Source organism: Elephantulus edwardii, unplaced genomic scaffold, assembly GCF_000299155.1.
Source record: "Elephantulus edwardii isolate Elephantulus edwardi_28Jun2011 unplaced genomic scaffold, EleEdw1.0 scaffold00070, whole genome shotgun sequence".
Taxonomy (NCBI): domain Eukaryota; kingdom Metazoa; phylum Chordata; class Mammalia; order Macroscelidea; family Macroscelididae; genus Elephantulus; species Elephantulus edwardii.
The window spans coordinates 3,881,333-3,907,707 of NW_006399820.1; the positions used below are offsets into that span (position 1 = coordinate 3,881,333).

General features: G+C 38.1%; 1 protein-coding gene across 1 annotated transcript in view; it reads right to left on the minus strand.

Annotated features, from left to right (window-relative positions):
• LOC102863091 (neurensin-1-like) overlaps positions 1 to 19,022 on the minus strand; it is a 26,075-nt gene extending 7,053 nt beyond the window's left edge. The window contains exons 1-3 of the mRNA XM_006888655.1: positions 18,888 to 19,022; positions 17,002 to 17,069; positions 9,438 to 9,635 (exon numbers count right to left, since the gene is read on the minus strand). Of these exons, the coding sequence (XP_006888717.1) occupies positions 9,438 to 9,626 (189 nt within the window). The 5' untranslated portion in view covers positions 9,627 to 9,635; positions 17,002 to 17,069; positions 18,888 to 19,022. The remainder of the gene's footprint in view (positions 1 to 9,437; positions 9,636 to 17,001; positions 17,070 to 18,887) is intronic.
• Between the last annotated feature and the right edge of the window lie 7,353 nt (positions 19,023 to 26,375).

The window sequence follows — 26,375 nt, forward strand, 5'->3', positions numbered from 1 at the left end:
AAGTATAGGTTTCGCATTAGCACGATTAAATGTTCTGGGATTCCCATTCTTCTTAGGGGGGAAATATTTTTCTTTTCATTTCACCCATAAAAATTGAGGTTTAAAGGGTCAAAGAATTATTGTCTACGGCTTTATTGTTAGTAGGCAATAGAAATGGGCTCCAATTTGATTCTGTTTGACTCCAAATTCCATTTCTCTTGCTTTTACTTCTACCATATAGGGCACCATCTATCCTTTTTTCACTTGAATTTCTGAGTTATAGTCATCCGGTTTGGACAAATTTCCTTTATGGTATATTATAAAGAAAATGAAGAAAAAAAATTGACATTACATTACCTAAAAGAACACAGAAAACTTTTTTGCTCAAGATATACTGATATATTATCACAGAAAATATTAAGTTGGAATATTTTTATTGTTTTCTACATTTTTCTAAACATAGTGGCAAATAAATTCACCTTCAAAGACCATTTATAGTTTCTAAAAAATGACTCACATCCTGAAAATACTGAATGCACAGACTAAATGAACTAAAATATCCATGGTGACATGGCTCATATGCTATGGAATCACATGCCTCTTCAAGTATTGGCACTGATTCTCAAAAAATTGAGGCCAACAAAAATGTAGCCTTCCTAGTTTCTGAAATTTTTTATGAGCAATGGAGACTAGTGTTCTCAGGCTTCTATTTCCATTTTTTTTCCCCTCACAGCAGATTTCGTTCCAACCTCCTGCTCAATAAATATTCTTGATTGACTAACTTAAAGTCTCCAGACAGCTGAATACGAAGCCAGGTGATTGATTATCAGTGCAGTTTGCTTGCTCCTTAACGAACAGCACTTTATAGATTACAATCCACTCTTGGAATAGCACTCAGAAACTAAAAGGCAAACCATGCATTGCAGATGGAGAACTGCTCACTTCAGGGACGGCAAAGTGTCTGACCTTACTGAGTCTCTCGCCTCTCCTATTTATATCAGAGTATCAGAGATACGCCAGCTGTCTGTGGAGGGCAGGAGGACATAAAAAATCATGAACTTAAAAAATGCTAAAAAGAAAAACGCATCAAAGAAAGTCTAATGAGCAACACTTATTAGATATTCTGTGCCCATAAAGGGACTCTGAACCTTCTGGGGTATGTCAGGGAGAGTGGGGTGCTAGAACTGAAGCAGCTACAATGGGATTAGAAGTAGTTTGCTTTCCAGTTAATGCAATGGAGATGAAAAGAGTTAGGATAAATCATCATGTACACACACACAGACACACACGCACAGATGCACAGACACACACACACACACACACACACCCCTCTCCCCTCTAGACACAAATGTGTGTTAATATGGTACTAGATCTAAAAGAATGTTGATTGCAGGGGCAGGGGAGGAGTTCTGTTAAACTGAGAAAGTTAAAAGAAATCATTTCAAACCAGAGTATCTTTAACAGGGTAAGGGAGCAAAGCAGCCTAGTTTAGAGAAGACATGGATTATTTCTAGGAGTGGTTTCTTCCCAAGTACAACAGAACACTGGAGCTTTGGACGGTGTAGGTCAGACCAATGGTGAAAGAAAAGGGCCCTCCAGGCCAGGAAAAACAAACAAACAAACAAACAAAAAAACAAAACAAAAACAACCCACAAAAACCAAAACACAACACCAACAACAATACCAAGGACAATATATGCTAGGTGAAACTTGCAGACTCCCTCGATTGTTGAGAGGATGTCTGAAAACCAGGCCCTGCTGGTCAAATTGGGGATTAGACAGGGAAGAAAATTTAGATTCTAGAAATAGCACTGCAGAACGCCAAAAGCCAGAGATCGCAGTCCATCCTTGGAAAACCACTCAGCAACTAAAAGGCAAACTATGCCTGTGTTTATTTTGACCAACAACTCCTTTGTTACATTCTACTGGACTGTTCAAGTTTGGAAATAGAGTGATAGGCAGAGCTGGCAGCAGGAGAACACAGCTGCTCCGCCTGAAATGAGGCAATATTAACTTTTGGAAGTGAGAATCCCTGTGATAGGGAAAAGCAGTGTGTGAAAGGGAAAAAAGTTATATAGAATGGAGCCATCTGGGTTAGGGCAATTCGGAGGAAGAGAATCCTCTTAGAAAGTGTCGTTTTCTTCTTTGAAGACCTGCTGCTCACCTCTCTGCAGGGCCCAAGCTTTGAATGTCGTAACCTCCCTAAACTCCTGCCTGACCTGCTTATCAGATCTATTATTATCATCCATGGAAGCAGCAATCAAGAAACCAAATAACATATTGCAGTGGGCAAATATGTTCCAAAGGACCCCTTGAAAGATCTCAAGAACAAGGATGCCATTTTGGGAACTAAAGTACTCTTGATCCAAGCCATGGTATTTTCAAACACCTTAATATGCATGTGAAAGTTAGATAATGAATAAAGAAGACTGAATAACTGATGTCTTTGAATTATGGTGTCGGTAAAGATTTTATTTTGGACTGACAAAAGAACAAACAAATTTAACTCTAAAGGAATGCAATTAGAATGATTCTTAGAAGCAAAGATGGTGAGGCCCTGTCTTACACATTTTGGGGTGTATTATCAGGAGGGGCCAGTCCCTGGAGAAAGATATACTTCCTGGATGGTCAACAAAAGAGGAAGGTCCTCCAAGACACAGATGGATACAGATGTTACAGCAATGGGCTTAACAATAGCAGGGATTCTGAAAGGTCATGTGCCATCAGACTATGTTTCTCATTTTATTATACACAGGGTGACTATAAGTATAAGGCAAGTCAGTGACACTTAGCAACAATATTAGTATTTTAACAGTCCTTGTACCTCTCTCACTATTTTGTAAGCACCCTCAAGTCAAGGACTATATAGGTGAAAAACAGCATCTTATTTAGAGCTGTATCCCAGAACTTATCACATAACTTAGTACATAGAAGACAGACACATATTTGCAGAAAGAAAAAAAAATTACTACTAAAGAAATACGAAAGAAGAAGATTCTACTTGTGTCCATTTGATTACAACCTTGATTCTCATTAAATCTTTTCATGTTGTCCATTGCAAAGGATCTGGCTCAAGGACATATTCAAAATAAGGCAATAAGAGCATAGTCCCAAGTGAGAGAACAATGTGACCTTGTCAGCATCACAGTGGAAGAGGAGAGAAAGATGCCAGAAAGTTGAACTACTTACAGACACAGTTTAAAATGAAAAGCAAAGCCATGAAAAAGAATAATGACACAAATACGTGCATAACCAGTGCCTTTCTCTGTTGCCGCAGACCATTTAATAAACTTACTGGAATGAATTCTGTCATCTTTCTCAGTAGGAGTTCCAAGAGCAGATGGTATATTCTCTTGGTAGAGATATGGTCTCTAAGACTCTGATATACAGTTGACTAAATATCTCAATTTGCAGTCTGGTGTTTAATGATTAGTTTATGAATTCAGGATTTCAATTTTGTTAGTAAATAATTTTTATGAGGGAAGAGATTGTTGCTCCCCCTCTCCTTCTCTAACATCTAGGCACAACAGGGAATACATACTTTTGGATGTCTGTATTAAACAGAAGAGAGAATATATTGAAATCCAATTACCAAGGCTAATCATTTATAGTGAGTCCAGTTTTAAATCTGGTTTAGCTGGTTGCTATTGAGTCAGGTCCAACTCATGGCAGTCCCATGTACAACAGAACAAAACATTTCACAGTTCTATACCATTTTTATAATTATTGATATGCTTGAGCTCATTATTGTGGCTACTGTGTATTTTGTGCCTTCTAACTAATAGGGTTCATTTTTTGAACATTTTATGTGCTAGTATCTGTTGTTGTGATCCATAGCCCTGTTATTATATCTGTTGCAACTCATGGTTAATTTTCAGAAGTATGTTACCTTTCTTACCAGCCCATCTGATTCTGGAAGTTTTACTGAAAACTCTTCACCATGATACTGCTAGCATCATAGCAACATGGAAGCTAATATAGTATGACAAACTGACAGATGGGTGGTGGATTCTCAATTGTAACCAGGCATTATTTGATGGGTTTATGGCTTCACAAATTATATAACCATCAGTGCTTCTGATCCACATGAACACTTATAATATTCTGTACGTCAGAGTCATTTAAGGTTCTTAGCACAACAGATATGCCAAGCAAATATTTGTTTTATTGACAAATAGGGAAGCAAACACCCACTTATCTGGGTAAATACAATATGTGTCAAGCTTGGCTTTGTATTTAGCTGGTTTAGGCCAGTAAAGAGGCATTAGAGATGAGATTTCTACATGGCAACAATGTTGATCTGACCAATATTAGCACAGTCTGTTACACTGGTTAGATTTTGAATCACTATGTGATCTTGGGTAATCCAATTTAAGAGCCATATAACCTAATATTTTATTTATTAACTAGATTTCTAATTTAGTTCATTTTAGAATGCAGTCTTCTATATAGTATTCAGTAGTAGTAGCTGATACTTCTAATACTTTGAGTGCACATCATACCTCATCATACACATCATACTTGATCTAAGATAATTTTTTTAAAATGTGTTTTATTAATTTTAATGAACATTTACAGAGATATTTGGATTTCCATTCATTCATTGTTGCATTTTTCTCCCTGCCCACTCCTTCCCCCCAGTTCGCTCTTCTCTTAGAAAAGTAAAATTGCCCTGAGTACACTCCACTATGCAACCTATACTCAGGACGATTGTCATAATCATAACACTCAATCATATATTGCTTTAAAACTGTTCTTTCCCTAATTTAAGATCTTAATAGATACCTTATTTATTTCTCACAACTTTATGTAGTAGGTACTCTGACAATTCTTATTTTACAAATCAGTGAGTTGGCTCTTTAGGATAAGTTGTTGTTATTGTTGTTATGTGCCGTCGAGTTGTTTGCGACTCATAGCGACCCTATGTACAACAGCCCTAAACCCTGCTCTATCCTGTGCCAGTCGCACTGCCTCTGACACACCCATCCCTATCTCCCCAGTCACTGAATCAATCCACCTCATAGAGGGTCTTCCCCTCCTGCGCTGTCCCTCTACTTTACCCAGCATGATGTCCCTCTCTAAAGACCTGTCTCTCCTTATAACATGTTCAAAGTATGTCAGGCGAAGCCCCAGAATCCTTACCTCCAAGGAGCAGCCTGGTTTAACCCTCTCTAGGATGATTCTGTTTGTTTTCTTGGCAGTCCATGGTACATTCAATACTCATCTCCAGCACCACAGCTCAAAGGCATCAATTCTCCTTCTATCCTCCCTAGTCATTGTCCAACTCTCTGATGCATAACAAGTGATTGCAAAAATCATGGCCTGTATCAGGCGCACCTTAGTCTCCAGAGAGACACCTTGTTTAAATTTACAGAACTAGTAGTCACGAGAGCTGGAGTTTGAGACTCTGCAGTCTGAAGTCAGTTCTTGCTATTATGATGCTATTTATCCTTGCCACACTCTAATGTCAATAAAACATAGTTACATTGTTCATTATTGTGCACTGTTGTGTGAAAAACTGTGGGATCTTTTGGGGGAAAGTTGAGACTAGAGAAGTGAAGATACAGGGCAGAGCAGAAATGCCCAATAGTTTTCAAGGCTATAGTCTTTATGAGAGAAGATTACCAGGATTTTCTCCCACACTGACAATGGTTTCAAACTACTGATCATTTAGTTAGCAGCTGAGTGCTTAAATATTATGTCATCAGGGCTCATTAAAAGACTCTTAGGGGTAATTTAATGCTTCATTTTATCAGTACTCCTTGGTGAGTCTTCCTCCTTTAGTAAATTTCTCAATGTGGGAACATCTCAACACCCTCTTCTTTTCTATGCCCTTCTGTACTCATTTTCTAGGTGATGCCATCTAATCCGCAAACTCTGATGGTCCAGTGGCAATGTCTTTAAGATGATTCTATATTTCAATGCATTTCACATTTCTCAATGCTGTGGATCACAACAAACAAAAAAATAGTTGCCACCACCTTGGTTCTGGCACAATGACCTCCAAAGGACAGAACAGAACTGCTCCTTTCTAATCTTTCTTTTTGTGGATTATTGGCTAGAAGGTTCTAACTGACCACCTTTGCCTTAGAAACCAAATACATTAATCATCAAACCACAAAAGATTATTGAGTCAACACTCCTGATCCAGTCCATGGTCTTCACAATTACTTACTATGCATCAGAGACCTGGAGAGTGACTAAGGATGATAGGAAAAGAATCAATGCCTTTGAGTTGTGATGCTGGAGAAGAGTATTGAATATATGATGGACTGCCGGGAGAACAAACAGCTTCAGCCAGGAGAGGGTGAAACAAAGCTCCTCCTCAGGGACAAATGTTTGAAGCTTCATCTGATGTACTTTGGGCAGGTTGTCAGGAGGGACCTGTCCTTGGAGAGGGACATCACACTTGGAAGGGTGGAGGGACAGAGCAGGAGAGGAAGACCCTGAGTAAGATGAATTGCTTTGACAGGGATAATGGAAGTAGGTATGTCAGAGACAATGAGGTTGGCTTAAGATAGGGCAGGGTTCCGAGTTGATTTACATAGGGTTGCTATGAGTTGCAAGCGACTCAGTGTCACATAACAAGAAAAATCAACAGGTTATATTGCCACTAGAGATCTCCACTTGAGCATTTATGCTGTTATGGCTATGCAATTGAAATTGACTCCCACTTAACCTTCTAGTGGATTTTCAGAGGCTGTAAATTACACAGGAGACAGCTGATAGATTTGAATTCTGTGCTTTTGGATGGCAGTGTTAACTATTTATCATTAGGCAAGCAGAGCTCTCTCGAATGTAGCCTGGCAAAACCAGAACTTTTGATTCTCTACCAATGTCACACAATCTCCCAGTGTTCTCCATCTCAATAAATTACAACATTATTCACTTGCTAGCTTAAGCCACACGCTTTCAAATCATCCTTGTGTCTTTCCCCTCTCATATTCCATATCAAATTCATCAGTATGTCCTGAGAAAGCTTATCCTTCAACCAAGAGTTGTATCTAAGTTAGGGCATGTGCCCTGGGTGCTACCTGAAGGCAGAGGTCACTGATGGTTCTATTAGTCACCCTGGTTTCCACTGCCTGCTGTAGGAGATCATTCAGCAAGTAAAAAAGGAATACTTTCCTAGTGGAAATTCTTTTAAAAAGAGAGAGAAAGTAAAAGAAGGGAAAATGCTGCTAACCTAAAGATCACACCTTGGTAGTGGTTCAAATCCTCTAGTAGTTCCATGGGAGAAAGATGAGCAGCCTCCTCTCTTCCTCTCATGGAAACCCAACACAGGGTTGGTAGCAAAGAGTTGAGTTTTCTTGACATCAAGAGTTTCTTCAGCTGCTTCCTTTCCCCACATGCCTTGTTTTTATGCTTGATCCTGTCTTTATTGTCCCAAACCTCTTCCTTCACATCCTACACACATCCTAGAACCTAGCACATTCTTAACTCCCCTATGCCCTGATCATTCTCCCATCCACCCACTCACACACACTAAATACCCTCTTTTAGCCTGAAAAGTTTCTAGATATAAGGGACAATTCTTTCCAAATGAAACCTTCCACCAAATTTGTGGGAAAATAATCTGAGAAGCTAGACTATATAGAAATACAGGAAAATATTTTTTTTAGACATGGGTCTGTTTGCATTTTTATCTTAAATCTCATTATATTGTACTATCTCCACTCACAGCACCCAATCAGAGCAAAAAGTTTTGTTGCAAAAAGTCTGGGGGCTTTAGAAGCCTCCTGGCTGAAGCAGCTTCTCCCATCTTAGAGATTATGTAATTTCTTCTCCATACAGGAGCCAGGCCAGAATGATCCTAATATATTAGGTTGAATTCATCACTCCTTTGCTCAAAAGTCTGTATAGCTTTTTTGAAAGTCTCTGAGTAAGAGCTGAAGTCTTCTGTATAGTTTACAAGGCTATATCATCTGTACTTTGTTATCTTAATCTCTTGATCCTTTTTTCCTCTATCACTCCACTCTCACTATACTGGACTTTTGCTTTGTTTCAAACAAACCAGATTTGCAATAATTTCAGAGCTTTTGTGTAATATACAACTGTATCCAGCCAGACAATCATACCATGTTATCTCTCAGTTCATTTCTGGTATTTGTTCAAATACCACCTTCTCAGAGATATTTTCTTTAATCAGCATATCTAAATATCAGCCCTTCAGCATTCTCTAGTCCTAGTTTGCTTGTCTTCATGTTGTTGTTGTTGTTAAGTGTTACTAAATCATTTTCAATTCCTAGTGACCCTATGTAACAGAGCAGAACTGTCCCAAAGAGGTTTGTTTTGTTTTTTTTTATCAAGGCTGTAATTTTCACGGGAGCAAATCATTAGGTCTTTCTCCTTTGGAACCACTGGGTGGGTTTGAATTGTCAATCTTTTGCAGTTTGGTGCTTAATAGTTGGCTATTATCCAATGCTTTATTATGTGGTGTTTGGTTTGGGTTGTTTCCTATTATGGATAGATTGTAAGTTTCATGAGTGGTAGGAGCTGACTGGCCTGTTTACCATTTTAATCTCCAATACCTCAAAATTTGCTGCACAGGCACAGAGTGTTTACTTATTTTAAAGGTGGATAACTAAGTGAATTGTCTTATTGAGTCCTTCAACTTTTATAGTTGAGAAAGTTGGAAGTCAGAGAGGTAAACTTTCTCATAATCATATAGCAGGCAGAGGCACTGCCAGCTTCTTTGTTGATCACTGCACTGTACCATGCCTCAGCATTAACCATGCAGTTTCAGAGGAGTTGATACTGACTCAGGTGACTTCCAGTAGATCAGAGTTGAAGTGTTATCTACAGAATTTTTAATAACTAAATTCTCAGAAGTAGATTTCTAGATTTATCTCTGGTAGCTTAGTCCAGAGGGTTGTGCTACTAATTGAAAGGCAGCAGCTCACAGGTGGTTCAAATCTGCCAGTGGCTCCATAGGAGAAAGACTGGCACTTTCCACACATGTAATCTATACAGCCTCTGAAAACCTGCTGGAGGGTTAGCTGAGATGATTCCAACTCGATGGCAATGAGAGAGTGAGAGCTGGGTGGACTCAAGTCATTAGCCATTTGGATAGTAGCCAAGCATGATATTCACTGTCTGTAAAACACAATTATATCTTTTTAATAATTGCTGCAATCTGTCAAATGATACTTACTCAGCCAGAATGGGAGACTGACAGGATATAATGCTTTGTTTATGGAAGGCTTCATAGCTATTAATTATGCCCATTTATGTTTAAACTGCTAGTCAACAATTGTATTGTATTTGAACACTTTCTGCAGCCCAAGGTGTTTATTTGTGTATTATTATTTCCTAAAGGCTAAGAAAATGGATTTAATGCTATCAGGAACAAGGCCCATAAAGAATGACAAACTTCTCAGTTCTTCCTAGCTACAATACATTCTATAATCAATAATTTTTTCCACTTCCTTAAACTTAAACATACAGGCTTCACTTACCTTCCAGAATACTGAGCTCCACCTGTTAGGTGATCTCTGGATCTGGAAATCATCCTCATTCTCCCAGATGGAGGTGGTACAGTCCTCATAAAACTGGTGTAGGTAGGATCGGACACCATAGTGCTGGAAACCACCTTCAGTAGCAGCCTGTGCCTGCTTGGACCCGCAGATGTTGCTGCAAGAACTCATTCTTTTCAACTGGAATGACAACATCCATAAGGATCAGAATCAACGAATATATTATAGAAGAGAATTTGGTTGAATCATGTAAACCTATTTGAACAGCATTCTTTCCTTAAAATAAAAGATACTTTTAAAGTCTAGTCTTTCTTATAAGCATCTCTTCATTTTGTTTAATGAAAAAGTATTTCAAATACTCAACAACTAGTACTGGCTCTCCATCAGTGAAACAAAACACCAAATGCATAAAATAAAAATCAAACTCTAAGTAGTAGGCATATAGTCAATTGTGACTCATAGCAGCCTCATATGTGCAAATTATACTTCTCCATAGGGTTTTCAGTACTATGATCTTATAGAAGAAGATGTATAAGCCTTAATTCTGAGGTAATTCTGGAGACTCTCCAAGCATTTGTTTGGTTGTCTAATGTTTAACTGTTTCTACCACCCAAGGATAGCACACAATACGTTGTTGTTGTTTGATAGTGTGTTGAGCACGACCCAAAGCAGCCCTATGAACAAAAGGCCTGAAGCCTTTCTACTACTATCATCATTTATCAAAGTTCATTGAGTTTTCAGAAGCATGTTGCATAGGAAGTGGATGCCACACCTGCTTCCAATAGGTGACTTAAATAATGAAAAAAAAAGTAGCATGGGACACATAAGAAACAACAAAAGGCTGAGGTTTTAATTTCTTTGACAAGAAATCTTTAATGTCTTAGAATTCAGGAGTCTGAAGAGTTACGTGAGACTGCTTTACTTGCTGTAGAAGGAGGGGATCTTGAATTGATGTCTTACATTCTTAACTGGATTTCCTTATGGAATCTACATGGTGTTTCTTTTACCAGTTTGAAAGTTTGTTTTCTGATTTTATGTAAGCAGGAATTGTGATGGCTTAAGGATTAAAGAGTCAGCTGATAACCAAAAATTTGGCTATTTGAACCCACCAGCCCCTCTACTGGAGCAAGATGTGGCAATCTGCTTCTACAAAGATGAAAACTTTGGAAACAGTCTGAGACTGTTCTACTCTGTCCTACCGGGTCATTATGTGTAAGAATCAACACACTGGCAAATTGATCATATGTATCTTCTTTTGATATAAACTAATTTTCAAGTTGTATTGAAACTTTATCAAAAAGCTACTGAGCAATTCATTCTTCACACTTTATTAAGCCCAGATAGTACAGCCAACAATTTATGCCTTAATAACTCTGACACCATATATTTCAATCAGATACGGTAGGCTGAGTGGTAGAATGCAGGCTCAGACTTTCATTATTTTCTGTGAAAAGTTAAACAGATAAACTAAGACTTGAGTAGCTGCTTGGGACCTTGTCTTCTTAAGGTAGAAATTTCAACATATCCAAGTAATATATATGATGTCTGTCACTACTAAGCCAATTCTGACTTATGACAACCCCTTGTGACCACATATATGTAGATTAAAAATGTTCCACAGAGTTCTCAAGACTGACTTTTAAAATGCAGATTGTCAGGACTGTTTTCTGGGTGGGCTCAAACTACAAACTTTGGACGGGTGCTCAAAGCCCTAACTGTTGAAACCACTTCAGGATTCTAAATACCTTTCTAAACCAAATCTACAGCTGTTGACTCTGTTTGTACTAACAGCAGCCCTCCATTGTGTTTCTGAGGCTGTAAATTATAATGGAATAAGACTGCTAATCCTGCTCCCACTGCTGGTGAATTCAAACTACTGGAGGTACTTGGTGTTTAGAGAGGCACATTTACAGAATGAGTTTATAAATTCACAGTATAACACTGAATTACTGAGAAGCACTTATTTTTCCCTCTAAAAGGAAAAAAATAATCACTATTACTTAAAAGAAAAAAATTGTCTGATAATTAACTATTTCATTATAGATGATATATTAACATATATGTAACACAAGTTACTGCTCTTAGTACCATCGTTTTGCTTCTAATTAATAGCTCACCCCATGAGTAGCAGTGCAGAGCTATGGTTTTCAATAACATGTTTTGGGAGTAGATCAGCAGGTCTTTCTTCCAAACAAATAGTAATTTTGCTAAATTTTAAAAAAATTAGTCATTCCCTGTTTATTATTTGCTTTTCTGATTGACATAAAAGCATATATGTGTTGTTTTATTGTGCCATGGGGTTGATTTTGACTTAGATACCTCATGTGTTAGAACAGAACAGTACTGCCTAGCTGAGATCTTTCTGAACACAAATTGCCAGGCTCGTCTCCCGAGACACCTATGGGTAGGTTCAAATCACCAATCTTTTAGCTATTCAAAATGAAACTCATTGCCATTAGTCAGAACTGTCTTATAGCTGACTCTCCATTGGTTTTCTGAGGCTGTAAATAGCTTGGGAGGAGATTGTCCATCTTTATTCCACAGATGATGAGTTTGAACTGCCAGAGAGGCACTGTCTTTGTATTATCAGCACAACTCCCTATGGACTTTTCCACCAGAGCTCCACATCAGTTACTAGACAAGTGCAAGCCTCGTGTACCTCCCAGGGACATGTGCAGCCATAAATACTTGTTTTAATATTCCACCAGATTGTTTTCTTTGGTTGGACATAATCTTCATGTGGCAAAATGAGGAAAAATATAGAAGATCATTTTCCCATGGAACTAGTTTCTCTCTGGCTTGTATATAACCCAGGTTATATACAATGTTTATTAAACATTTAAAATTATTAAAATTATCTAGTAAGAAATAAAGGAGTAATATTTTTCTGTAAGAGGAAAAAATTAATTTACAGTTTGGTAAAGGTTTGAACAATGGGGCTGAAAATAAAGGTTAAGCTAGGTAGCTAGCATCTGCCTGTCTCCATCGCCATACATAGAATATTTTGTAAGTCCATGCCTTTAGCTAAAAATAAAGCTGTTTAGAAAATGAAGTCAAGTTAAGGAAAATATATCTCTGTTCTTAAGTGTTTCTAGTAGGTGCTACTGATAACAACTTGTTTACCGTTAATCAATGCTATATTTAATGCCTATCACCTTATGCCTTTTTCCTGTTTTCAGGGATAGCATTGTTATCAAGTAGATTCTGATTCATAGCATCTCTACAAAACAAGGTCGGACTGATCCACAGTTTCCAAGACTGTAAATCTTTATGAAAGAAGATTGTTAGATCTTTCTTCCTAGAGTGGCTGCTGAGTTTGAACTGCTGACTTTTTATTCTTCAGACAAGAGCTTTAATGACTGTAGTTCCAAAGCTCTTTGTTTCAGGTATAGCTACCATCATCTAGGAGGAAAGTATAAAACAAGCAAAAATATGATTTTTTTCACTCTAAAAAATTTCAGAAGCATATAATCTCATGAGAATATCAAGTTTCTAGAATGTACATTGTCATATTAGAGCATCAAAAACTGATGGATGAGAAGAATGTTGACCTAATTTTCATATTTTAAGCTCGAGGATGAGTACTTCTATTCATTGTTAATACAATGAGAATGATTAACAGAAGCCTATTACTAATGACATTCTCTTCTAAGATAATACAGTAAAATTTCAACCATAGTGAGGTAGGGTTAGTATTACTAATCCTGCTTTGTCACTGAAGAAACTGAGGCATAGAACATCATCTGCTAAAGGTTATACTATGAGTCAGGAAGCAGAGAGAAGGTGACAGTTAATTAAAAATAAAGTAAGTAGCAATATGGACTGAATCATGTACTTGCATAACCAGAAATAACTCAACTACATATATATTTCCATGTTTTCTATATCATCACAGCCATTAATAAGGAAAAAAGTACAAAAATAACTATGACAAGTGTTAAAAGAAATCCCTCATAGCAACAGTAACGCATTTCCCTGAAATGCTGGAAGTTGTGTTGCCTCAAGATTGAGCTAAAGCAGAGCAGGGCAGTATGACATATTGGAGTCATTTCCTATAACAGCTTGTTTTTAGCATGCGAAAATGCGACTCAGTGCAACTTTGCAAAAAAAAAAATGAGGTAGGTAATTAAAGAGATCGAAGTATCACAAAACAAATGTTTTGAATCTGAGTGATTGAAGAAAGACTCTATTGGAAGAATAGATTTTTAGTGATGTTAGATACATTCTAGGAAAGAAAAGAAATTCCCATGAGATTTCTTTTCTTTTCCAGAAATGTGCTGTGCTAACCACAAACAAATGCATTCTACTAATTATCCTGGATCTGCTAATTATTGACTATGAAATCTTAGGCAATCTTATTGGCTTCTTTAGGCTGTAGTCTCATCATCTTTTAAAATATAATAGTTATATAATGGTTCCAATTTTATGGCAATGAGTTCAGTTATTGATTAATTGCCAGAACATCTCAAATTCTTGCTTTATTATAGAGTACAACAAACTTCATTTTAAAAAACTTACACATAATTAGTTAGGTTAGTTACTTGGTACTAAATAGGCCAAATGGTTGTAGAGTTTTTATTTGCTAAAACGTTAGTCTCAGGGGTCTCAGAGTCTTAGAACATCTTCCTAAGCATATACATATTTGATATTCACCTCTAGATGAGAACAATCACTTGGAAGAACATGAGTTTTTAAGGCATGAAATGTTGCAGTGGATGTTTTGGACTCCTGTCATCTCAATAGAGAGTCCCTTACCTCATAGGAAGCTAGTAAGTTTGTGTCAATATAGGGCTTATTACACTTATGTGGAATCTTCATGGCTAATTTTCAGCTGTGTTATAATAAAAGGTGTGTGTGTAGATTTCAGAAAGTCACAAAGAAGCTGGGTAATTACTAAATTGGTCATGAAATTTTCTAAGATTAACTAGGGTTGAGATAGAAACAAAAAGTGTGAGCAGAGACTTGTATTTCAATAGTTGCAGTAGTAGAGTACATACAGTATGCTAAATGATGAATCTGTTACTCTTATTCCTCTCTTTAGAGAAAGTCTCTATATCCCAGGAAGTGCATGATAACAAGGTGTAAGTAAAAGTATTTTTCAGCACTATATTTATATTAAAACTCCTCACTGTCAACTCAGAAGAATCTCATAGATGCCCCTTCACTGTGTTTCCAGAAGCTGTAAAATCACTTGGGAGAAGATTGCCCATCATTCTTCCACAGAACAGCTGGTAGATTTGAATCACCTGCCTTTGGATTGGGAGCATATTTCTCTAACCACTAGGCCACAAAAGCTCTGAATCCACAAGTGATTCTACTGGAAAAAGATGGGTAATCTTAACTTAAGAGATTTATATCCTTGAAAACCTGTTAGAAGGTCAGCTATGAGATATTTTGGACTCAAGGGCAATCAGTTGAGTTTGCGTTTAAATTAGCCCAAGCTGGTATCCACTTCATTATGATGATCCATATCCTGCAGAGTAGAACTGAGTTCTGTAGAGTTTGCAAGGCTCTGGGATTTGGAAGCAGATTCTCAGGCCTTTCTTCTGGTCTCTAACCGGGTGCAAACTTTCACTGTTTTGGTTAGTAGCCAAGCATTTAATCTTTGGTTCTGTTCATGAGGTTGTCACATAGAGCTGCGATGAATCAGAAAGGACTCAATTCCAACTGCTTTGGTTTTGGAGATTTTAGTATTCATTTGATAAACACTCTAGTAAAGCCTTGCCACAGGCATTGCCATCACAGAAGGTCCATGAGCAAAATTCGTGTCTGATTGTCTACTTATCTATGAATAAGGAGTTGTTACTTATCTATGAATAAGGAGTTGTTTTTATCCTCCTTAAATCACATTTAGGTGTTGATAAGTGAAGATTCATGACTTATTTTTATAATCTATAGCATGTATATCACCTGCATGCAACCAAAACTTATTGCTGTCACATTGATTAAAATTCATAGTAAGACAGTAGACTCATAGGGGTCCCAAGGCTTAAATCTCTGTAGAAGCAGAAGAATGCCACTTTTCTCTCCCACAGAGTAACTGGTGAATTTGAACTGCAGATCTTCAGGTTAACAGGCAAAGGCTTACCTATTATGCCATCAGTGTCACCTTGCACATTTAGAATTTAAATGAAGGCTCCATTCTTAATAACATCACACATGCTGTCAGAATGATTATGATAATGGGCTTCAGTATGGGGTAGATCATAAGGATATTGCAGGATAAGGCAAGGTTTCAATCTTTTGTTCATAAGGCCACTTTGAGTTGTCATCAACTCAATAGCACCTAACAACAACTAGTAAAAATATTCCAGACACCTGTGAAAGAGGAATATCAAAACATGACTGTCTCTCAAATTCTCTATTGTTGATGGGTTAGTGTGAATGATGGTCTGAGCAGTCTTTTATTTTTCATTAGTCTATTCACTCAATATTTTTCAAGTACTAACTATATACTATTAGGTAATAGATTTAAAAAGATGATTGAGGCACAATTTTCCCTAAATGAGCTCTTTTATTATAATGAGAGATGGTCTTGAGAAAATCACTGCAACAAAACAGATATCATATAAGATGTATATGGAAAGTAGTGGAAATACTGTGAAAACCTTGAACAAATCCTTTATTAGGTGGGCATATACATGTTCTAGTGTTTTCTAAGTGCACAGATACACTATAGTATCAACTTGGGGGAAATCAGAATGTCATTATGGCATATCCAGTTAATTTTTAATTTTACTTTAAAAATGTTTACAGCCATGAAAACAGAACAAAGTCTTTATACGCCATTAAGCTCTAAGCAAAACACAGGCATAGAGCTTATTTGTCTTGATGGTCTCCTTGAGAGAAGAGAAGCTGAAGAGCGAGGCGCCAAAAGGATGAGTGTTTTCCCATGGCTACATGTGTGAGTCAGCTGTGAGGCCAGCCACAGTCCTTGTTCTATTTATTCTCTTAGAATTATTATTCATTTTTATCCAGCTTTTCTCTCTTTGAAAGAATTCTAAGCTAATGAGAGTGAAGTTCCCATTAGAGCCCATTTCCACAGGACCACATCTACCAGAGACAAGGTGCATTGATGATTTAAGCCATTTATCCAACACCAAATTCAAAGGTCAAATCACTTAAAAGACTCAGTCAGACTCACAGTAGATGAAGTAAAGAATAAAAGCCTGATAAGAGCTTTTTCCTTTTAAAATCTGGTGTTCTGGCATTACATAAGCATGACCTTAAAACTTACAAATGTTTTCTACCAATGGATCTTCTCAGAGAGAGTTTCCCAGCACAGTCAGGGCAGAGATGGTGGCTCTGTATTCTGAGATTTTTAAAAGTTAATAAAAATGGGTATGTGGCCACTTCATTTATGATGTTTTAAAGATTAATACTAAAAAAAAAAAGATTAATACTATATAACTATCCTATTCATTATCAATTACTTTACTCTTGAAGATTTTTCAGTAAGGTAAATGACGTCGACTTTTAATCTCTTTATTCACATGCAGATCTAGAGGAACCTATGACTCTATACATAACACAGTGTAAACCTTACCTTTGTGGTTCTCTTCTTCTTTGTTGTTTACTCCTTGACCTTTCTTTTTAAGGGCACATTCTTCAATCCTAATTAAGAAAAAAATATCAGCAATTCTGAAGCTCTGAAAAATATGGTCCAGATCAAGATTTAAATTTAAAAAATCATTTTTTATAATTTAGAATATTTTCAATATTGACAGGAACATTGATAATATCATGATAACATTGGCAAGAAACATTGAAAAATAAAACTCAACCTATTTGTTCAAGAGCAGAGACAATCCTTTTACTGGCCAGTAACTTCCTGTCAGTACCTTTCAAATGTGCTTCCATGCTAGTTTGTAAATCAGATAACAGAAGAGTATAAATGATAATGCACTATACAGATGCTATTGTTATTTTGGTATAACTCTATTCCGTGTAGTTAATAATATCAAGTAGACTGACCAATTCGTGCTTTACAAATTCTAAACACAAAGATTATTTGTTTCCTGGATAGTCTCCAATTAACCTGTTTGATGCCTATTCCATTGTATTGTAAAATAAATGAACCTTCCAGCCACTGTGTTTTCTAATATGTTTACATTCATTTTAGACTTATCAAGACTTTTGGAGCATTTTAATAATTAGATTGGCTATTACCTTATAGTATCATGTCTTACAACTTCCTGTATTCATGTTTCTTCCTATCATGACCACTTTCTTTTTCCATCTGGCTAAGAAAAGCAGGTGCCCATGTAAGATTTAATTAAAAAGCCATTTGCAGCTACAGACATATTGGTTTCCTACATTGCTGTAGTCATATGAAATAAAGTAATAACTGGGGTATATTTTTCAAAAGGTTACTAGAATTCTTTCTAATTAACAGATACCTTCCTGTTTGCATGGCAGCTTCAAAGATCGGAGGTGACTAAGCCTTGCTGAGGCCTGACACGTTATTTTCAGCATTCTCCAGGATCATGATGTAGACCGTAGGAAAAACTTATTTAAGACTTTCTTCCTTCCCCAGAAATTTTGTGATTAGTATGTGAAAGGATTTGGGGGAAGAAACAAATGATATTAGAATCTTCCATCAGAGATTTGAAAAATGAAAAGAAAATAAGCCTAGTATATGTTCCTAAAATTTCCTATACTGTCTCTATTTCTATGTCTCTTTCTTTTTCATTTTCTTTCCCTTTTCATCTGCAGTCCCCCCCCCCCCCTCCCCTTCTCTGAAGAAGTGCCCTTTCTGAAGCTGAAGAGGGCCTGGTCCTCAGTCCAATGTGCTCTCCAAGGTGCTGAAAACATTTCTGTTACAAAGCCAGAAACCAATTAAGCAAACACCAGCTGTTACACCCCAGCTTTGTTTTCCTTGAGGTCACCAGCCTTACCCTGACTCCTACTCAGCACTCCTGTATAATATTACAAGATAGTATTTCCTGAGCTCATATCAAATCATTTAAAATTCTTCAGATATGGCAAAGGAATGAGCAGGCCAATTTGGGGCTAAATGCAAAATGGAAAACAAAATCAAACCACCTTGGCCAACTCCAAAATGTACCCATCTTGTCTAATAAGGAACTTTTTTTTTTCTCTCTTAAGTTTTCATCTGTACACTCCCCACATTCTTACATAACATCTCGAACCGCCAAAAAACAGTTGGCTATCCTAATCTGTATGTTTTTACATATTTTTATATGTATGGTTTGTGAAGAGGTTTGTGCATGTGTAATAAACGTAAATGAAGGGTGTGTGTGTGTGTGCGCGCGCGCGCGTGTGTGTGCAAGGGAGAGAGGGAGAAAGAGAGAGATGAATATTTGTGTGTGAGAAAGAGAAAGGAAACAGAAAAGGAGGAGAGGAAGAACTGGTGAAAGATCTTATCAAGCACAAAAAGCTGCCCCATTGGGCTTGCTTGCCTTTACCTGCCCCCTCCGATCCCCTGACCCGTGGAGCAAGTGCAGCTAGCTAGCCGCAGATCTCTCGCTGGGGTCCCATCGCCTCCTTCGCAGCCTCCACTGCCGCCGCTGCTCCCGCCTAGCCGAGCTCAGCCCGCGCGTGATTGACACCGGGGCGTCCCTCGTGCCCGCGCAAGGAGGCCCGCGCATCCGCCGCAGCATCCGCTGCCGCCAGTGTTACTGGGTCCGCGCGGCGTGGGCGAGCAGCGAATGGGGCGGGGCTGAGAGGCATGGCCTGCCTTCTTCCTCTTGCATCCGGCACCTCCAGGTCTGGCACTTCCTCACTGAAGAAAGGCTGGTAGTTTTGGAAGACAGCTCTGGATGCCCTGCTGAAGCTCCTTTGGGTGGGGTGACTTCTATGCCTTGCTCACTGCTTTCTTCTGCTCCTCACAATGTCTGATCATACTAGGCACACATCCAAGATCAAACCAGGGTTCTGTGTATTCCAACTCTCGACGACCTCATGTGTACAGAGTGGACCTGCTCAATAGAATTGTCTTGGCTGCTGTGGTTTTGGAAGCAGATCACCAGATCTTTCTCTTGTGGCACTGCTGTGTGGATTCCATCAGCATTCATATTAGAATTTACCTGCAACTAGTATATTACATGTTATATTGCTAACTAACAGATCAATAGTTCAAATCTATAAGCTGAAAGATATGGGAGAAAGATGGACAGTCTCCTCCTGTAAAGATTACAACCTCGAGAACCCGGTGATGAGTTACTATGAGTGAAATATATTTAAAAAAACAGTGAATTTGTATGTAAATAGGGGTTTCTGAGTGGTGCAGTTATGCAACTGCTAACAGAAGGGATGAATTTCTGATATACCCAGAGATACTTTGGAAGAAAGACCTGGAAAACGACTTCCAAACACTAGCTTTGAAATTCTATTGAGGACAATTTTATTCTCAGAGGGTCACCATGAGGTAGAATTCATTTGAGAGTAACTTGAAATACATAAATATAATGACTGCTGCTACATTGGACTTTTTGAAGACCACTCAAATATGGTATTTAATCAGAATTATTAGTGAAGTATTTAATAATTATACAAGTTACGCTATACATAATATTACTACAGCTGAGATTGAGATTTTTCCGTTTGCTTGGCTCCAAAATCAACACTCTTGGCACCAGCAGCCAGGAAATTAAAAGATGCATTGCAATGGGAAAGTCTGCAGTTAGAGATACCTCTAAAGCACTGAAGAGCAACGATGTCAGGAGACTAAGATGTGCCTGATACAAGCCTTTGCAATAACTTGCTATGCATCAGAGAGCTGGACAATGACTAGGGAGGATAGAAGGAGAATTGATCTCTTTGAGCTGTGACATTGGAGAAGAGTATTGACTATACCATGGACTGCAAAGAGAACAAACAAGTTTGTCCTGGAGAGGGTGAAGCCAGGCTGCCCCTTGGAGACAAGAATTATGAAAGTTTGTCTAACATGCTTTGGACATGTTGCAAGAAAGCATCAGCTCTTGGAGAGGGACATTATGCTTGAGAGGGTGGAGGACCAGCACAGGAGAGGAAGACCCTCAATGAGATGGATTGATTCAATGACCGGGGTAATGGGGGTAGGTGTGTCAGTAAGATTGGCACAGGATAGAACAAGGTTTAGGGCTGTTGTACATAAGTGACTCAATGGCACATAAAAACAACAACAATACCAACAACAAACTCCATGTAGTCATGTGCTACATGTACTGCTGTGTGATTTACTGCCTCTGAAAACTCCCTGAAAGGTCCACTGTAGATCAGCTTTGATTCAACAACACACAACAACAATATAATAATAATAATATCTGACTGAGAACATACAGCACAATTTCCCTGAGTTTCCTTGAATGGAAGCATTTACCAGTGAATATTTTATGAATTTAATGTTCAACACACAGTCCTTGACTATCTGCCACCTAGAGCACAAAGGGTGAGGCACAAACAGGGATTATGGAGAGGAGGGATTACAAAAGGTTGTAACTCCTTGGGAGCTTCTTCTGGAATGCATTCTTTGATTAGAATGTACCTTGACTGTTTAACCTTCTAGCTCCTAACTATGGATCTCATTTAGATGTCTTTTCCCTACTCCCTCGAACATATTTAGGGTTCATCATACACACCTCGTGCTTTCCTTTATTTTTATTTGCTTTTGTTGCTCTTTAGACTTCTTTCTCCACACTTGTGTCTTCAAATTTTGGGAATTCCAAACCCAGTATGACGGCCATTTTTTCAATAAAGTGTTCTTTGATATGTTTAGGGAGCTCTGCTACACATTGAGTTCTGGTGGCTTGGTTCTAAGGATTTGTGATGCCAACCCAAAGGCATTTGGTTTGAATTCACCAGCAGTTTCACAGAACTGTTAGATGGGCAATCTCCTCCTGTGCAATTTACAGCTTCTGAATACCTGCTGAAGGATCAACAATGAGTCAGTTCTGACTTCACTGTATAGCACTGGCACACTAAATAGACTGATCTGTCTTATGATAGCCACATTATTTTTAAACTCTTGTTTTAGACTTTTCTATATATTGATTTTGCTTTGGTTTCCTAGGGCAACCATACTAACAAGCTACAGAGTGTGTGACTTATAAGAAGATAATATTATCCTACCAAAATTTTGGAGGCTACCAGGCTTAATTCAGGGTGTTAGTTAAGTCATACTGCCTCCAAAGGTTTTAGATACATTCTTGTCTCTTCTAGCTTCTGCAACACAACTTCATAGTGTTCAGGCCCTTCTCTCCATGTCTTTCTGCTCTTCTATTCTGTAAAGATGTCAATAATTGGGATTAGGATCCTCTTTAACTCCAGTATGACTCCTTGCTAATGGATAACATCTTGGAGGATTTCAATCTATCTTTTTAGACAGACTCAATCTAATCCATAATTTATTTCATCTTCCCTGATAGAGTTGAAAGCATCATGAAGAAAGGACTTGCCCACACCTAATTTGTCATTCTGCACATTAATTTGTACATCACTTTGTACCAAAGAGAGCTCCAGTGATGTGTATTCTTTGGGAGTTGTACCAAGCCAAAGACCACACCTCCATGGCAATCTGAATCCAGCAGCAGTTCTATAGGGTAAAGATAGTCAGTCTCCTCCCATGTTATTTTCAGCCTTTGAGGGGTCAGCTATGAGTAGACTCTGATTAAACAACAATAAATAAGAGAGTGAGTTTGCATTACACAAGCACTCATTTTTGGTAAGTAAATGAATTAGTTAATCAATAATGAGCCTTGAAAGGCAGATAATGTTTATATATGATGAATTAAAAAGATAGTACTATGACAGGTCTAAAGAATAAAAGGGGTCCCTGCATGGTGCAAACTGTTAATGTATTTTTGGCTGCTAAGTGAAAGGATGGCAGTTAGAGTCCACCCAGAGACATCTCAGAATAAAGGCCTAGTGATTTACTTTCAAAAAGTCACCTATTGACAAACCCTGTGGAGCAGTTCTACTCCGACACACATGATATTGTCAGGAGTCACCGCCACCTTGACTAGAACTGGAACTGGGATTGAATGAAAAGCGCAAAGTCCGTTTGCAGGTCCAGGTTCCAGGTTTGATCTTTGGAATTTTGGAACTGTGACTGTAACAATATCTTTGAGCATATTAGAGATCTTAGGGATGGTTCAGGAAAAGACAATGTTTGTCTCTGTTTTCACTAGGGTTGCTATGAGTCGTAATTAACTCTATGCCATCTAACAACCAGAAGAGGAAGTTGGAGGAGCTTTGATGGTGCAGTCCAAAGTTGCAATGCTAACCAAAAGACTGTACCTTGCCACTAGCAGCTCTGCATGAGAAACATGAGAAACTTCTTCCCATTGTGATTTATAGCCTCAGTAACATGTTGAGGGTCATTATGAGTTAGAACCAACTTGATGATTTGTGAGAACATGAGACAAGAATAAGTTGATATAGAGATGGTGACAGGATAGATTGTAGTTAAATCACTCAATTGAAGAGAACTAGAGCCTCTGACCACTGGGCTTTTAACAAATATTTATACAAATAAGGTTTGTGTTATGTGGGTTTTGTAAGTCACAATTCCTTTGCATATTCTGTGTGTATTGCATGTGTTTATGCTATTTCTTTGAGTGTATTATATGGGGAGAAAAACCCCTACTGTTCCTTCTGGGATGTCTGCAGCCAGGTCAGTGTCTGCCGGTCTTGGTGAGCAGCCTGTCCAAGTCAAGGCCACAATGTTCCATATCAGCAATAGCTTGTGATTAGTATTCTTTCTGTGTTCCCGGACAGAACAGATGTCTGTCTGCTTTTTTATGCTTAATGATGATGGCAGGTTCCCAACCATCAAGATCCAATTTTACATTTTCAGAAACACTGTGTCTGAGAAGTTCTTTTTTTTCTGATTGTAAAGAGAAGTACATTTCTGCAGGTCTTGAGGCCCAGCCTTCCCTTTGCAGAAGAAATTTTGACCTAGAGATTAGTATGTGTAGAAGAATACAAAAAGTAGGATAGGCAGCAACATCTAGCCTGGATCAAGAAGAGGAGGTGATTGAAGGAAGGACTGGAAGATTTCTCCCTAAATGCATTTGCTTCTCTGTACTCTCTTCAAGATTGTTATTATGACAGGCCTAAAGGTGAAGGAGATTTCTATTTCTCTCACATATGAGGTCAAGTTCTAAATACTCTGTGTGTCAGGGAATAACTATCTTGCAGAATTTCCTAGGCTGTAATCTTTACAAGATTTTGCTGTGGAGAGCTGGATAGGTTTGAACCACAACTTTTCAGGTAGCAACTGAGTGCTTAACAGTTGTATTATTATAATTTTACTCATCTATAAATGCACAATTACAAAAGGATATTTTACATTTGAAATAGTTTCTCTTTAAAATTTGCTTATTGGGAGGGAGGTATTAGTTGATGCATTATTGTTATTGTTGTTAGGTGCCATTAAGTTGATTATTCATAGTGACCATCTGAACAACAAATCTGAATCTTATCCTGTCCGATGACCCATAACAGACACCCTAGAAGGTTTTCTGAGACGAAATTATTTGAGAGGAGATTGCCTGTTTGGTTTTTTGGGTTTTTTTTTGTTTGGGTTTTTTTTTTTTTAGCAACATCTGTTGGATTGAATCGTATACTTTTGGGTTGACAGCACAACTCCTTACCTACTGGACCTCCAGACTCATAGTAATACTATATTGGATCTCCAGTGTTAAAAATCTTTATGGCAGGGGATTACTGATCTTTTTCCCACAGAGAAGCTGGTGGAATACAACTGCTGACCTTTTGGTTAGCAGCACTGTGTAACTCACCACACTACCAGACTTTCTTTACCAATTCATAGGCTATAGAAGATTATCCCAGATGGTGTATATAGCATGGTTGTTGACTGTCTAAACTGATTGCACTTCTCCAATCCTACTCCACATAGCTCCTCTTCTTTTACCTCCTCCCACCTTACTGTTGAAGCTACCTTTTGGAAACATCAAACCCTGCTATGAAGGACACACAACAAAGGAGTCACATAGAATCTGGTGCTCAGGAGCTGGTCACACCCTTGGGACTATTGACTTGAAATTGTCATCTTAAAATTATTCAAATTTTTTAATTATGCTTTGCAAGTGAAATATAATGGGACAATGTAACATGCATTGAGGGCTTGGTTCATATATGTTTCAATTTCTGCTGCTTCCCAGCATCCTGGTACAGAAGCCTACCTACTGGCTTCCCTGGTCTTACCCTGGACCTACACATGAATTTGGGAAGGACTAGATTTAGCGGCACGTGTCCTGTATACTGAGATAAAGATGGGTCTTGTATTCCTATGAGAGTTTGTACTCAACTTGTGAGTAATCCATTCCCATGGAAGCAAAATATGAAATAGCAAATACGGTAGCAGGTATCATAACAAGTCAATAGAGAGGTCATGGAAGAAAGAGGTAAAAACATTACATGTAGATCTGATCCAGCCTCTGTGTAATACTGTTTTCATCCTTCCAATGCTTTTCCATCTCTAAATCTATGAGTCTTCTGACTCATACTGACCCTATATGTAGAGCAGAACTTCCCCTTAACATTTTCAAGACAGTAAATCTTTATGGAAGCAGACATCCTCATCTTTATGCTCTAGGGTGGTGAGTAGACTTGAATTTCCAGACTTTGGGTTAATAACCTAATACTTAGTCCCTTGTAGTTAATTCAAATTTTCCTTATTCTTCCAGGTTGAATTGTAGTTCTACTTCCCTTAAGAAATCTGCTTACTTACCATCAAGAATATGGATTGGCTTAGTGACTGTAACATTGAGCTCAAGTACATCAGAAATGATGAGGATGGCAGAGGAAAGGGCAAGGTTCAGATCTGTTGTACAAAGGATTGTGGTGAGTTGTACTCAACAACACTTAACAGCAAAAACTTACTGACAGGTGTACTTAAGTGGTACAAGTGTTTACCATGCTCAACTGCTAACATAAAAGGTGGAGGTTAAACTCCAGGCAGGAATGTCTTGGAAGGTAAGTCCGCAATGTCCTTTTGAAAAAGCAGCTTTTGAAAAATCCTCTGGAGCACAGTTGTACTCTGACAAACATGGTGTTGAAAATGAGTCCAAGTCAACTTGATGACAATTGGTTTTAATTATTTAAAACTCCTTACTGATTATTCTCCACTACATAATTAATATACAAAATTCAATTTATAATATTTATCATATGTTGAATTAGCACCAATGTGTTAGAGAGAGTTGTAAGTCTCTCTCTTGTCCTAGCCATGTAACTGGCTACTATATGTCAGAGGTGATATTCAAAGCATTTAATAATTATATGTCAGCCAAACACATATGCAGGTTTTTGGGAACTCCTTGCTCTGTGCATTGAAGTTTGCATTTATAAGATAGAAAGAGGCCAGGAGGTTTATGGGAGCCTCTGGCATAGATGGGGCAATGGGAAGTCACTTGGGATTAGCAGAGATTTATAGACTGACTCAGATATATTTTAGTATTCTAGTAACCTGATGTGTGGACCTGCAGCCTTTTAAAATTTCATTTGGGCCTGAGGGCCTGCAGCCCTCAAGCGTGGTTGTCATTGGTTTTGAAATGAACACTCCTAGGTAGTACAGCACTTTTCTGTCATTTCTCGGCATTGAGGTAATTTTGGATTGCTGTAATTTTGAATGTGGTGCCATTAATCTGTCAAGTGCCACGATGGTTACACATAGTTGACAATATCTGGTTGTTGTTGTTGTTATTGGAAGCAGAAGTGGCATCCACTTCCTAAACACGCCTGTGGAATACCTATGAATTTAAAGAAAGGACAATATTTATAGAACAAGGTTAAAACCTTTTGGACCCTATAAATATTCAGTACTATATGGCACTTAACAACAACAACAACATATATTGCCAAGCCCTTGTCTTCCATTTTGCACTTCTATTGGCTGGACTCTGTTCGATGGTGCTCTAATTTTGATTGAGGTTCTGTGTGGATTGTTTCATT